This window comes from Uranotaenia lowii, chromosome 1 (assembly GCF_029784155.1).
Source record: "Uranotaenia lowii strain MFRU-FL chromosome 1, ASM2978415v1, whole genome shotgun sequence".
Taxonomy (NCBI): Eukaryota; Metazoa; Arthropoda; class Insecta; order Diptera; family Culicidae; genus Uranotaenia; species Uranotaenia lowii.
The window spans coordinates 210381397-210397680 of record NC_073691.1 but is presented as its reverse complement, the minus strand read 5'-3'; the positions used below and the strand labels follow the sequence as shown (position 1 = coordinate 210397680).

General features: G+C 32.2%; 1 protein-coding gene across 1 annotated transcript in view; it reads right to left on the bottom strand.

Moving 5' to 3' along the window:
* The window catches only part of LOC129738348 (uncharacterized), a 77627-nt gene that overhangs the window by 22648 nt on the left and 38695 nt on the right, over positions 1-16284 (bottom strand). The window contains exons 4-5 of the mRNA XM_055729532.1: positions 6746-6830; positions 6236-6442 (exon numbers count right to left, since the gene is read on the bottom strand). Of these exons, the coding sequence (XP_055585507.1) occupies positions 6236-6442; positions 6746-6830 (292 nt within the window). The remainder of the gene's footprint in view (positions 1-6235; positions 6443-6745; positions 6831-16284) is intronic.

Sequence of the window (16284 nt, the reverse complement as noted above, 5' to 3'; positions counted from 1 at the left end):
CGCCCTTTTTAAATGTTACGCTAGACTTTTTTCAAAAATAGGATAGAAATAAACTGTTTTGATGTAATTTTACATTGCGTCGTGCAAAAATCAACCGGTCAATGAAATTTATGTCACAAACCGTGTAAAGTTAGATCTGTTTGATTTAAAATTGAATGCAAACATTTAACTTCTGCCTTTTTATATTTCGTTAGTTTGCGCACAAAGTAAACAAGTCGAAAAATTATTCGGAAACGAGTGGATCAAAGGCGTAGCTACCTACAGTAGCACTTCTCGAGTCTTTTAAAGTCGTAAGTATACGTGAAATGAAGAATGCGGTCGAAACTGACTAGTTTTTTCTCCATTACAGCAAGGTCAGATTTTTTCGCAGAGGCTGATATTTATCCGGACAAACTTTTGTCAGATCAATTCAAGTGTCCAAGTGCTGACCGAAAGATCGTGATGTTCCGGAACCATTCGAGGATACTGATGACGCTGAACTTTAAAAACATCCCCGTCCTGGGAATCATCGGATGCAACAACAATAACAGCTTGACGCTTTCCGTGATGGTGTTTTAATTTTCAGTTTTGTAAATAAATGTTAATTATAAATAATACGTGTGGGCGTATTCATTCAAAGACAAAAGCAAAAACCTGAATATTTAGCAAAAATATCAATATTTACGATAATAAATTTAAAAATTTACATCCCTGTGTATTTTTACACGACGGCTTTTGTGATCCGATCTCGTGCATTGGTTTCAATCTAAATTTACACGCCTCAAAAATTACATCCTGGAAAAAAATTAACCGTGATAGAATTTTACATCGAAATCGATGTTCCGTTTTCGTGCATCGTTTTCGATCTAAATTTACACGATTTTTTCTTGCTGTGTACAGCCAACAGCAGCTGCCAGGGGGCATGAAAAGAGCTACAACACGTGCTTGTTCCTTTGAAATACGCGCACAGCACAGCACACTTGCCATCCTCCTCCGTGCAGCAAGAATCTTCTCATTATTGACAGCACAAAATGTTATCACCAGGCAGGCAGCATCCTTGGACCACTTTTTTCCTGCTTTAGCCTTGCATCGCATCATCCAACCGAGGAGATTGGCAAACGGGAGAATGTTGGGAGGAAAAGAAGCCAGCGTAGCTGGCTGTTGATAAGCCTTTTCTTTATGAATAGATATTTAAATTATGGAAAAACGTACGGGTACTATTCCTTTTGACGGAGCGGCTTTGCTTTCAGACAGAAGGGCTTTTCATGCCAAATGGAGGCAGAAAAAAGAAGACTTTTTCGCTTCAGCGATTAATTCTTCAGGCAAACAAATCATCCGATCCGATGATGAGGATTTTTTCTTCTTTCTCGCACGGATGAGTTGCAGCAAAAATCGGGGCCTTTGAGTGATTAATAACTTTTTGGATGTGCTTTTCCTTCTCGCAACGACAGTTTCGATCACAAATGGAGCATTTTGAAAAAGTGTTTAAAAAAAAGTATTGAGAAACCTGTCAAAACGGTGCAATCATCGGGGAATAACTTTCAAACTATGTTGCCAACCACAAACAATAACTTACAGTAACTTACGACTTTTCAAAATACAGTTGAACCTGGATAAGCGAGAAACTTCTATAGGTGAGGTGAGAGAAGTCCCAAGCATTTTATAGTACAATGTATGTAAAACCTCCATAAGCGAGAGAATTTTTCCAGGGTATACAAAGGAAATTGGAGAAAATCCCAGCCCCATTCTGGTGGTGTTGCGAATCGCAATTCCAACTGCATATCATCTTCATGTTCTCTCATTCAGATGACTAAAAATCAGATGGGAATATTGACCAATGAGAGAAGTGGAAAATATTGTTGCTGCAACGATTTGAAGGCTATGAGAGCAAAATCTTGCGCCCTCTTGCATTCTTCCGATTCCTTATTCGTACAGGTGTCTGATAACGCCCAATTGGTATAGTTTTAGTCGTTTTAGAAAGAATTAAATGTTATGTAACTTGGAGAGCTTAAATAGTTTCTTGGTCTGCCTGAAGGCCCCATGTCATATTTGACCGCATTTGATTAACTCTAAGGCATGGGTGGCCAACATTTTCAACATGCGGGTCAAATTTTTGAAATGAGACTTGCTGGCGGGCCAATAAAAAACAAATTGTCCTGAAATATTCAGGAAAAAAAACAGATTTTTGAATACGCCAAAAATCAAACATTAACCTAGGCCGCTAAAAAAATTGTCCTTCTGAGAGATTTGTCAGTACAAAACCGACTCCAGTTGAATTCCATTACCCAACTGAAAATTCTGTTTAGTTTTTCATTATTGTTTTACATAAATACAAAGAACGTTGCAAATCAAATGTATTTGAGTTTTGTTTAATTTTCATAATTGTACTCTTTTCTGTTAAAGTTTAGCACTAAAAATACAAATAGGAAACATTTACAGAGCAAAGATTCAATATTTTACCTAATTTATAAAAGTTTTTTATTTTTGATGGATAAACGAAGTTTATGAAAAATTTGATATGATCTTGACATCTTCCTGAGGCTATCCAAACTCCTCAATATTAAAACTAGAGTCTGCTTGAATGCGCTTCATATCAATGATATGTACTCATCAAAAACCAATCGGAAAACATTGTAAAATATGTGGTGGAATGTACAGGTAAAATAAAATTAAAGACTTTAAAGGTATGGTCTTCTACATTTCTGATGTATGATTTGACGATAATATTGATTTATTTTGATAATTTTTTCGCCAAGTTCTGACAGTTTAATACCAAAAGTTAATTTTTTTTGTATTCCTAAACATTTTGGGGAATCGTGGGCCACCAATCCCAAAATGATTACATAACCCGCAAAGTTTATGAGTTGACCAAAAACTGAAATTTCATAATCATTTCATGAAGAAATGAAACAGAGAGTTGTGTATTATACAATAGTTTCAAAACCCTGGCTAGTTTGGCAAAATTCCTTTTATTTATTTCTATCACATACAATAAAATTTATAGAATATTTTTCATAACTCTTCATTTGTCATAATATAATTTTACAGATAGGAAAAATGTATTTTAAGTCAGGAATGTGTTAAAAACATGAAAATATAGGTGGTTTACGATACCCCACACTAAGGTAGCCCATGATGCACCACAAGCTATGTTTGCAAATTAGTTGCGTTCAAGCGATTTATTGATATTTTATTTAACAAAAAAAAACGTTTTTTAATGTGAAAGAATAAGACAGAACTATGACCAAAAGTATATGAGCATATTTTTGTTATAAACTTCAGGTTTTCCACCTATGTAATATGCGGATGGTTGATTAATTATATGAGTGCATTGTTTTGAGCTTGTTAAATAATACAAGCATATGATGCGCACATAAGTGAACAACATATGGACATATATGCTTAGGCAGAGCGACGACGATGTCAATTTGATTTTTATCTCAACACACATCCGAGAAATTTAGGGTGGCTCACGATACCTCAATCTCCCCCACAGTTTTGATAATTTAAAAATTGTAATTGTAACTGTCCCTTTATCGAGTGACGGTAACCTTTTTGTATTATATCATATTAGATCAGGGAGATTTCTTAGATCCTGGTTTTAAATGTAGATAGTGTAGATTCAGGTATATTTATCCAAATGATATATGGTCGGGATTCGACCAGACCGAACTGAACGTCATCAGAATTTTTTCAAGACCTTTGAACTTCATGGGAAAATATTTTCATCTAGAAAACAAATCAATTTTGAGAACATTGTATTTCCAAAAAGACGTTCGCGGGCCACAAAAAGTCGGTCGCGGGTCACATTTGGCCCGCGAGCCATGGTTTGGCCACCCATGGCATCGATTGCTCTACAAAAGTCTAGACGTAAATTTACATATTTCCGTTGAAGACTGTTAGATGATAAGAGTTACGATAAAAAAGGTATTAAGGAACAATCTCAAAAGTTAGCGGTAAGAACTCTTGACTTTCCCAGTCTGATGAGAGTCGTTTTGAGGCCGAAACTTCTCACCGCCGGGAAAAGCTGGTAAATGAGTTGGGAAGTTTATGGATGAGACCATAACACACCAAAAGACTCAGAACTGGTACTCAATTGAACACTGATTGCTCCTCAATAAGTAAAGAGTTCAGAGAGCTGGGGTATCAATATTCATTGTGTAGCGTTTGTTTTCATGATATGAAATGCTGTGTTGTGTAATGAATTAAAGTTTATCACCGGTACTTTTTATACGGTTTTTTTCTTATTGAGTTTTTTCGGTGAGTGAAACAACTTTTTTAAATTTTACGTAACGTTTCGGGTTACTTTTCTTCACCCATCATCAGACGTCTAAAAATATTTACTTTTATTAAAACTTTAAACTTTTAAAATTAAATTACATTTATCAAAATTACAATACTTCACATCACTTACAAAAAATAAAGCAGCACAATTTTATTCTGTTCGGCTGCTTGTCGGTTTGTTTACTGTCTCTCCTCTCAGTTTGGCTATTAGACCGTTGTAGGTAGCTAGTTTTCCTACTTCGGTTTGTTGATTCGATGTTCGCTCCTTTCCTCTTACTTGGATGTGTAGGGTTTCGGCAGCTTCTCTGGTTTCCCGAACTCTCAGATTCCGCTCGAGTACTCCTGGTTTCTTGAAGTCGAAACAGTGTTGCGCTTCTATTGCGTGTTGCGCTAATCCCGATTTTGGTTCGTTTTTTGCGATTAATTTTTCATGTTCCTGTAATCTTTTTCCAAGCATTCTACCTGTTTGGCCAATGTACACTAGATCTTGGCAGTCCTTGCATGGTATGGAATAGACCACATTTCGTTGTTCTTCTTTTGGAATAGGGTCTTTCATTTTAGTGAAAACTTCGTGTTTAATTTTCTCTTTCGGTTTTGTGGCTAGTGTCATATCATGTTTCACTAGTATTTTTTGTAGTTTTTCACTTAAACAGGGTACATATGGTGTCGAAACATATCTCTTAAAACCATTTTCTTTGTTGTTTTGTAATGTGTTGTAGTGTTTATGTACTCTATCTTTGATGATTGATTCAGTAAAATATGTCGGGTAATTGTTTTTCTTTAATATGTTTTTCACTTTTTCAATCATCTGTGGTCTATTCGTCGCATCTGTTAATAATGTAATGTTATTAACAAAAGATAGCCACTGTGGGCTGAGCTTTGTTATTACGATCTGTAATGCTGTGTTGTGTAACGAATCATACCCCTAAGAGTTAACACACTGAGCTGTAAACTGAGCTGAGTGGATTTGATGTTGAATTTTTGATAACGGATAAAATTAACATGAGTAAAAAGTAGGATTTGGCGCTGTTAATTTTTTTTCGAATAGGGAGATAACGACATAATGGCCACTTTAAGGAGGACGCTGATTAAACTATAGAAAACGCCATAACATTGTTTCGGGTTCACATTCATGCACACGTGACTGTATGTTAAAATAGAATAGGAAATAAAAAGGCGGGAAAATCCTTGCTCTCTGAAACATGTTGCAGTTCGTTATATGGGCTATTTAGTTAGCAGCTCGATTATATAACAATAATATGGAGATTTTGCTGTTGCCAGGTTAAATAAAAAATAACAACCTATAAATATCAACAACCGGCATGGGAGCGAAATTTTAGCAGGCTTTTATCTCAATGGAAACCGACGATATTGAATATTTGCTAGGCTAGCTTTCATTGAGAATCAAACAAAGACATAGATTCGTTACAAATAAAATTGTTGTCAAAAATAATAGGGGAAAAAGTGGGGAATATAGCTGAAGATTTCTCTAATGGGATTCTGGATTTGTGATTTTTTTTCTAGATGTGATGTTCAGCAAATTCCGTCTGACATCGAAAGCTTTGAGCGTCACAAAGAAATTCATTGTGCTGCAGAATTGATACTCATTACGGTGAGTATCAATTTCAAATGATTATCTGAAAACTTGCAACTCTGGACTGAACTCTATCTGTATCTACCACTTCATAGTAGTTGCCCCGTGCTGAACAAATATTTGGTATGTGATGATAATGCCTCTAAAAAAAATCTACTCGCTCATTTTCACCATCTTTCAAAGTTTTTCGGAGTTATTTTTCCATTATAAACAAATTCTTTGAAGCTAGCCATTATACCCATTATGCACAATTGAATAAAACTTTCAAAATGCAAAAATATACTTTCCTATATCAGAAATGCCGTTGAGCTTTTGGCACAAATCTTATGATTGATGATTTATCATCATTGACCGTCGTCATACGTAAAGGAGACTCACCTCCGCTCCAGATGCCATTCGGCAGGGTAGCCCACCCCCAGCCGTGACCCCAGGGCAGAGCACAGGCCAGCGATCCCTTCGGTTCCGCGTTGTCCTGGGTGCTCTTCTTGATGATGGCAACGGCCGCCTCGCTGCGCACCTTGGTGGTGTTGTTCTCGATGCTGGATCGATTTTTCCGCCGGGCCGAAACTTCCGAGCTGGTTGCCGCTGGCGAATTTTGAAAATAGGAAAAAAAAAACAATGAGTGATGGTCTTAGCTTCTATTTCTGGTTTGTAAAAGCTGGTATTCAGCCTACTATTCCGCATGCTGATTCAACGAATTCCGATAAGAAGCTTTATTGGAAAACATGCCTCTGAAAGCATCTTTTAAGGTGTGCTCTCTCATTTCGCAAAGCTTATTATGCATCTTATACTTATTTCTCCGAATTTCCATGCAATCATATTTTAGCTGAAGTATGCAGAAGCACACGGGAATAAGTTGGGGAGGAAAATAAAACAAAAATTACTTACGTCGTATTCGGACGATGGGCCTTCTCAGAACACCCATAATCTGTGGCTTGTCGACTACCAACTCGATTTGTGGTGGTGGGGGAAGCTGGAAATTCGAGAGAAAAAAAAACAAAAATATTCTTTGAAAAACAATCTACAATTTTGTCTCACTTTGTAAGCTAAATGAAATTAAAAACAGTAACGAGAAATAGTTTTTCTTTTTTTCAATTTTAGAAAATAGTATTCAATATTCAAACATATCTCACATCCAAACCAACCCAAAGGAGCTTAAATTTTGAAAACGTTAATACTATCCACCTTAATTCATCAAATTTAAACAACAAAATTCTCGCTGTTAATAAATTTATTCCCGCAGTCGGAGCTCGAAAGTGGATAAATTTTCCCCAAGAGATCCTTTTGTACTTGTTTGGCCACTTCCGAACATTCGTTCGTGTCGGTGAAAAGTGAAACCAGGAAAAAAATTCTCAACGGACGCAACCTTTTTCCGGCCGCTTTATGGAAAATTTCGGCAGCGTATTATAGCTGCTCTTTTTTTCGTTTGTTGGAAGATTTCTTCTCCTTTCCTCGGATCGTTTGCAACCAACACCGGTCTGTGTGTGAGTTTTTTTTTTGGGGTTCAAAAGATAAAATTTGATTACCCTTCACCCGACCTTATGAGGTTTCTTATGGCCTTTTGAGGTCATTTTTATGCTTGGTTTTTCTAGATTTTCGAGTAGGTACGGGTTCTTTTATAAAATAAACTTTTTACTAGTATTTTTTTAATTGAAAAAAGGATAAGCTTGAGTATCGAGTTTAAATTTCTTACAGTGAAAAAAATAATAATTAAACAATTTTTCTACCATGTTTTATAATAGCACTAATAAAAAGCTAAATCACCTATTGATAAACGAAAATTATGATCAAGGGTCAACAAGAGAACCTTGTGGGGTAATTTGAGAAATAAAGTATTTTTCAGGGTACGAAATTGCCTCGTTTAGGTTTCACCTGTTTGTCCGGAGGAAATTAGATTGAGTTTTTCCTTTTGCATGTCAATTGATTCTCCGTTCCGTTCGAGACGAAGGTCGGCAAAGTTTTGACATAATTTGGAGGACGACGATTTGCGTCGAGATGAAACAAAAATATGACCGAGGCAATTGAGCAAAACATTCGAGGGTTTCAAATCAAAAGCTGATGGGAAAAGTTTTTTTTTATCTTTGAACCATTGAAGAGGCGAATATTATATTTCTTTAAGCTGAACTCCAATCCAATATGTTTTAACATGTAATAAACATTCAATGATTCAAAAATTAAAAAATTCTTTGATTCAGAGATTAGTCAAAGGTCGAAAATTACAAAAATGACAAAAATGACAAAAATGACAAAAATGACAAAAATGACAAAAATGACAAAAATGACAAAAATGACAAAAATGACAAAAATGACAAAAATGACAAAAATGACAAAAATGACAAAAATGACAAAAATGACAAAAATGACAAAAATGACAAAAATGACAAAAATGACAAAAATGACAAAAATGACAAAAATGACAAAAATGACAAAAATGACAAAAATGACAAAAATGACAAAAATGACAAAAATGACAAAAATGACAAAAATGACAAAAATGACAAAAATTACAAAAATTACAAAAATTACAAAAATTACAAAAATGACAAAAATGACAAAAATGACAAAAATGACAAAAATTACAAAAATGACAAAAATGACAAAAATGACAAAAATGACAAAAATGACAAAAATGACAAAAATGACAAAAATGACAAAAATGACAAAAATGACAAAAATGACAAAAATGACAAAAATGACAAAAATGACAAAAATGACAAAAATGACAAAAATGACAAAAATGACAAAAATGACAAAAATGACAAAAATGACAAAAATGACAAAAATGACAAAAATGACAAAAATGACAAAAATGACAAAAATGACAAAAATGACAAAAATGACAAAAATGACAAAAATGACAAAAATGACAAAAATGACAAAAATGACAAAAATGACAAAAATGACAAAAATGACAAAAATGACAAAAATGACAAAAATGACAAAAATGACAAAAATGACAAAAATGACAAAAATGACAAAAATGACAAAAATGACAAAAATGACAAAAATGACAAAAATGACAAAAATGACAAAAATGACAAAAATGACAAAAATGACAAAAATGACAAAAATGACAAAAATGACAAAAATGACAAAAATGACAAAAATGACAAAAATGACAAAAATGACAAAAATGACAAAAATGACAAAAATGACAAAAATGACAAAAATGACAACAATGACAAAAATGACAAAAATGACAAAAATGACAAAAATGACAAAAATGACAAAAATGACAAAAATGACAAAAATGACAAAAATGACAAAAATGACAAAAATGACAAAAATGACAAAAATGACAAAAATGACAAAAATGACAAAAATGACAAAAATGACAAAAATGACAAAAATGACAAAAATGACAAAAATGACAAAAATGACAAAAATAACAAAAATGACAAAAATGACAAAAATGACAAAAATGACAAAAATGACAAAAATGACAAAAATGACAAAAATGACAAAAATAGCAAAAATGACAAAAATGACAAAAATGACAAAAATGACAAAAATGACAAAAATGACAAAAATGACAAAAATGACAAAAATGACAAAAATGACAAAAATGACAAAAATGACAAAAATGACAAAAATGACAAAAATGACAAAAATGACAAAAATGACAAAAATGACAAAAATGACAAAAATGACAAAAATGACAAAAATGACAAAAATGACAAAAATGACAAAAATGACAAAAATGACAAAAATGACAAAAATGACAAAAATGACAAAAATGACAAAAATGACAAAAATGACAAAAATGACAAAAATGACAAAAATGACAAAAATGACAAAAATGACAAAAATAGCAAAAATGACAAAAATGACAAAAATGACAAAAATGACAAAAAAAACAAAAATAGCAAAAATGACAAAAATGACAAAAATGACAAAAATGACAAAAATGACAAAAATGACAATAATGACAAAAATGACAAAAATGACAAAAATGACAAAAATGACAAAAATGACAAAAATGACAAAAATAACAAAAATAACAAAAATGACAAAAATGACAAAAATGACAAAAATGACAAAAATGACAAAAATGACAAAAATGACAAAAATGACAAAAATGACAAAAATAACAAAAATGACAAAAATGACAAAAATGACAAAAATGACAAAAATGACAAAAATAGCAAAAATGACAAAAATGACAAAAATGACAAAAATGACAAAAATGACAAAAATGACAAAAATGACAAAAATGACAAAAATGACAAAAATGACAAAAATGACAAAAATGACAAAAATGACAAAAATGACAAAAATGACAAAAATGACAAAAATGACAAAAATGACAAAAATGACAAAAATGACAAAAATGACAAAAATGACAAAAATGACAAAAATGACAAAAATGACAAAAATGACAAAAATGACAAAAATTACAAAAATTACAAAAATTACAAAAATTACAAAAATTACAAAAATAACAAAAATTACAAAAATGACAAAAATGACAAAAATGACAAAAATGACAAAAATGACAAAAATGACAAAAATGACAAAAATGACAAAAATGACAAAAATGACAAAAATGACAAAAATGACAAAAATGACAAAAATGACAAAAATGACAAAAATGACAAAAATGACAAAAATGACAAAAATGACAAAAATGACAAAAATGACAAAAATGACAAAAATGACAAAAATGACAAAAATGACAAAAATGACAAAAATGACAAAAATGACAAAAATGACAAAAATGACAAAAATGACAAAAATGACAACAATAACAACAATAAAAACAATTACAAAAATGAGAAAAAAGGACAAAAATGACAAAAAATTGCTACAACCATTTGGAGTGAAGCACCTTTCACTAACATCCACCTTGCCAGTTACCGTCATTCACAATTTCAATGAAAGTGATCAAAGTAACCATAGATCTTTTGCAAACGAAAAATCAGAAGCAGAGTAATTGTGCTAGTGAATTATGTGCCAAGGTAAAAGTGTGAATCGTATAAACAAAAATTGTTTGTAGTTCCTATTTTTCCTAATTTAGTCAGTTAACAGCATAGATTAATTATATCCTAACCTACACTAATTTTCCCAGCTCACATGCTGCAAATGCATACAGTACACATACAGTGCTACCAAGTTGCGAGTACCGAATAGGCAGATGGAAACCAAACGTAAGTCACCCATTTCACTAAACTAAATTATAAAAAACGTATTGAACTAAATGAAATCCTAAACAATGTGACGGTTAATGTAGGAGTTTTTCGAAGACGTCAAATTTCCATTTCATGTAAATTTGCGATGAATATGATAATTATTCATCACTCTGGTGTCAAGCATACTATTAGCACCCCAGTATGAATGAAAGTGGGAAAAGCTCATTTGAATTCCAATTCACACCACCCACGCAAGAAAAGCTCGTAGTTTGTCCGTCTGGTGCAAATCGAGCAATCGACGAGACTTCGAGAAAATCGCTAAAACAAAAACCAAAACCCTCAGAGAAAAAAGAAAACCAATCATTTCCTCCACCTCGATCAGCTTCCGCGAAATAATGCGGCCAAAATGAACTTCTCCACTTTTTTGGGCTGGCGCTAGCTAACCCATGATGCCCGGTTATGGGTTTTCAATGAATGGTTCCCGTCTGGGCCATGTGGGCGGGATTCGGTTTCGTGTCATTTCGACGAATTTTGCTGGTCGTTTGGGAAGGGTCGTTTGATTTAGCCGACGATTGATGTGGTATGTCAATTTTACTCTGACGATACGGCGATGGTTTGAATCCCGTTTGCATTAATCTTCTTCTCGTGCTGTTTCTATTAGATTTTTCTAAGAATCGATTGAAAATTCAATGAGGGAGTGAGATGAAGTTGCTTTCGGTATTTTTTTTTCTCCGAAGGGAGGTGTTTTTTTCTGTTTTAGTTCTCAAGAATCATCAATTCAGAAATTTGAATTGATGATTCAAATTTGAATTGATAATAAGTGTTTAAATTAAATTTTCAAACTTTTTTGTGGAAATTATACAAATTTATTTTTTGAAAGTGTATTTAATAACATCCTCTCGAGGGACCAATACGATGCAAGCAAAAACAGAAAAAAAAAATGCCGACGAGTCCATTTCTCAAGCCGGGCCCAGACTCAAGGGAAATTTAAGAATAACGAAAAAGCTTCCCATAAACTTGGATAATCTTTATAATTAGGCGGTGAAAGAAAGGGATTTTCACTTTTACTGCTGCTGTCGGTTTTGGCGGCTGATGGTACGGCACTTTTCCGGGGTTATTACTTTTCGAGGCTTCTCTCCACTTCACCAGGCACACCTTCTTCTGAAGGCTGGAAGTTTTTGACTCAATAAGTTTTTATATCTCGCGACGGCGGCAGAAGGAAGTCCGAGAAACAATCCTCAGAAGAAAGAAAAAAAAAACTCCCAAAAACACAAGAGCATTTAATTTGGGTTAACGGATAATTGAATTCTTTTTCGACGTACTTTATCTGTGTTTTGGGATCAGTGCCATTTTGCTTCGTTTGAAGACTCTCCAATATTAAGAATTGGATTTTTTTTTTGGTTTTGCAAAACCAAATGACCAAAAGATCGGAACTTTTGTTTAACGACTGCTCAAGCTTGTCTTTTCTGATAAGCTTTAGGCAGTAGTTTTGTAACTTTGTAAAATTTTTATACCCGAAAAAGACCCTTGTCATTTTATAAATTTTTGTCATTTTTGTCATTTTTGTCATTTTTTGTCATTTTTTGTCATTTTTTGTCATTTTTGTAATTTTTGTAATTTTTGTAATTTTTGTAATTTTTGTAATTTTTGTAATTTTTGTCATTTTTGTCATTTTTGTCATTTTTGTCATTTTTGTCATTTTTGTCATTTTTGTCATTTTTGTCATTTTTGTCATTTTTAACATTTTTGTCATTTTTGTCATTTTTGTCATTTTTGTCATTTTTGTCATTTTTGTCATTTTTGTCATTTTTGTCATTTTTGTCATTTTTGTCATTTTTGTCATTTTTGTCATTTTTGTCATTTTTGTCATTTTTGTCATTTTTGTCATTTTTGTCATTTTTGTCATTTTTGTCATTTTTGTCATTTTTGTCATTTTTGTCATTTTTGTCATTTTTGTCATTTTTGTCATTTTTGTCATTTTTGTCATTTTTGTCATTTTTGTCATTTTTGTCATTTTTGTCATTTTTGTCATTTTTGTCATTTTTGTCATTTTTGTCATTTTTGTCATTTTTGTCATTTTTGTCATTTTTGTCATTTTTGTCATTTTTGTCATTTTTGTCATTTTTGTCATTTTTGTCATTTTTGTCATTTTTGTCATTTTTGTCATTTTTGTCATTTTTGTCATTTTTGTCATTTTTGTCATTTTTGTCATTTTTGTCATTTTTGTCATTTTTGTCATTTTTGTAATTTTTGTCATTTTTGTCATTTTTGTCATTTTTGTCATTTTTGTCATTTTTGTCATTTTTGTCATTTTTGTCATTTTTGTCATTTTTGTCATTTTTGTCATTTTTGTCATTTTTGTCATTTTTGTCATTTTTGTCATTTTTGTCATTTTTGTCATTTTTGTCATTTTTGTCATTTTTGTCATTTTTGTCATTTTTGTCATTTTTGTCATTTTTGTCATTTTTGTCATTTTTGTCATTTTTGTCATTTTTGTCATTTTTGTCATTTTTGTCATTTTTGTCATTTTTGTCATTTTTGTCATTTTTGTCATTTTTGTCATTTTTGTCATTTTTGTCATTTTTGTCATTTTTGTCATTTTTGTCATTTTTGTCATTTTTGTCATTTTTGTCATTTTTGTCATTTTTGTCATTTTTGTCATTTTTGTCATTTTTGTCATTTTTGTCATTTTTGTCATTTTTGTCATTTTTGTCATTTTTGTCATTTTTGTCATTTTTGTCATTTTTGTCATTTTTGTCATATTTGTCATATTTGGGGATTTTTTTTTATTATCTGACAATTTGCGCCGGGGGTCTTCAGATTTTCTCCAAAATTGAAATTTTGGTTCATTTTTGCGACTTAAAAACACATGTATTTTTTCAGATTTCTAACATTTTTATTTTTTGAGTTAGCTTCGGTTAGATTTTTTCGTAAATAAAAAATAACCATTTTTCAAAGCTACATAACTCTGTTGTTTCTCAATGGAAATTATAAAATAGCACATCAAAATGCATTGAAATTTTATCAGCTTTCCAAATAGAATAGTTGAAAAAAATTAAATAATGACCTTCAACATGAAAAGTTGTAAATAAACTTTAAATGGCGTCTAAAAATACCGTCTGCACCACCGAATATTTTGCAAAAAATACCATTGTATAGCTCGATTCATGATGCAACTTTCATCTGAAGACACCAAAGTGGGCCATTAACACCTTGAAGAGTTATGAAAGAAATAATGACAATAAATCTCTTTTTTTGCATCGAAAACAAACAATGGTGGAACAACTGCACTCACATATGGAGATAGCAAGCACTTCTAACAACATGGAAACAAAAGAACTTACCAAAGCAGGTAAAAAACACTACTTTTCGTGCTTTGTTGTGTGTTTACAGCAAAACTGACTTTAAATTTTAACTAAAATTCTGAGTATCGTATTGTTTAAGTGATATAACTAATAATGGGAATGTTGCTTTACAACCTGGTCATATACTATGTAACTTATTAATTTTTCGAGCAAAGATCATTGTGAAGCTTAATCAATGCCAATAGTAGAAGGTCCAGTCCCTGTGTTTGGGATCATAAAAATGTGATTAAAAAAATGAAATATAGACGTGCTTTACATAGTGTTTATATCGGGAGCTAAGCACTGGACACCAAAATCCTTTCCCTTTGATCAAAAAAGTATGAGAAAGTGGCACAAATGTTGTAGAAATAATCAAAGAGCTCAGTATAGCCAGCCCAGGCTGTAAAATGATGGAAATATGATACTTTTACCGTATTCGTTTTCTACATTCGCCCAGTTTTAAGGTTTACCATACTAAAACGAACATAATTTGTCGTCAGTGTTTTGCTACCTCGATCGCTCACACAAGAATCTTCAGTGTTCCACCGTCCATTTTAAATCAAATCTGGGGAATTACGGATGCAAAACTTAGCGCATAAACTTCTAAAAATGACAGTAAAATGTGCATAACTTGTTGTGACCTGGTGCAAAACTGGGTATAAACGCATACGTTAATAGATTTTTGGATATAACATGAAGTCAGTTGAGCTGCAACAATCTACCGCCCCTTCTTTCATAACAGTCCCATATACAAAAATAAGCAAGCGAGACAATCAGCTTTTTCAGCATAAACGAAAATCGTTTCTAGGTTGTCATAATAAATCGTTAGGCCTGAAATTTTCGAAATTGGGTTATTGGTAAGGTCGAGAGCACCATTTTTATTCATTATGGGACTGTTAATCGACCATATTTGAAACCTTTTTCGAATCTACTAGCATAACAGTCCCATACAAAATATATTTTTATCACCAAGCTACTTTCTAAGACTTAAATTTGATCATTTTTGAACTTCTAAATGCAATTGTCATAAAAAGAAACATACTTTTGCAAAAAAATATCATGAATTCCACATTGTAAGTTGAATATTTTTACGATTTTTGATTGCATCCAATAGTTTTTCGCTCAGGAAGTCATTCCTAAGAAAGTCAGACCTGCCTTCGAAAACTAGTGTGCATCATTCGACATCAAGTGAGTTGAAAAATGTTTAAATGATTCAAAGCAATAAACCAAAGACTATTTCGCCGAAAGAAACATTGAAAAGTAACCAAATCCGTGGTATTTCACATATGGGACTGTTATTCAGGTATATTTCATATAGGACAGCCACGAATTGTTATTTTTTTTCGAAATTTCTAGAACAAAACCTCTTTTTTTAGTCTTTTATGTTGAAGCCTTATGTTGACCTAAAATGACGAAAATTCATATGGGACTGTTATGCGTGTAGGGGCAGTCTGAAAATGACGAAAACATAGTGTTTTTTACCTGCTTTGGTAAGTTTTTTTGTGTCCATGTTGTTAGAAGTGCTTGCTATCTCCATATGTGAGTGCAGTTGTTCCACCATTGTTTGTTTTCGATGCAAAAAAAGAGATTTATTGTCATTATTTCTTTCATAACTCTTCAAGGTGTTAATGGCCCACTTTGGTGTCTTCAGATGAAAGTTGCATCATGAATCGAGCTATACAATGGTATTTTTTGCAAAATATTCGGTGGTGCAGACGGTACTTTTAGACGCCATTTAAAGTTTATTTACAACTTTTCATGTTGAAGGTCATTATTTAATTTTTTTCAACTATTCTATTTGGAAAGCTGATAAAATTTCAATGCATTTTGATGTGCTATTTTATAATTTCCGTTGAGAAACAACAGAGTTATGTAGCTTTGAAAAATGGTTATTTTTTATTTACAAAAAAATCTAACCGAAGCTAACTCAAAAAATAAAAATGTTAGAAATCTG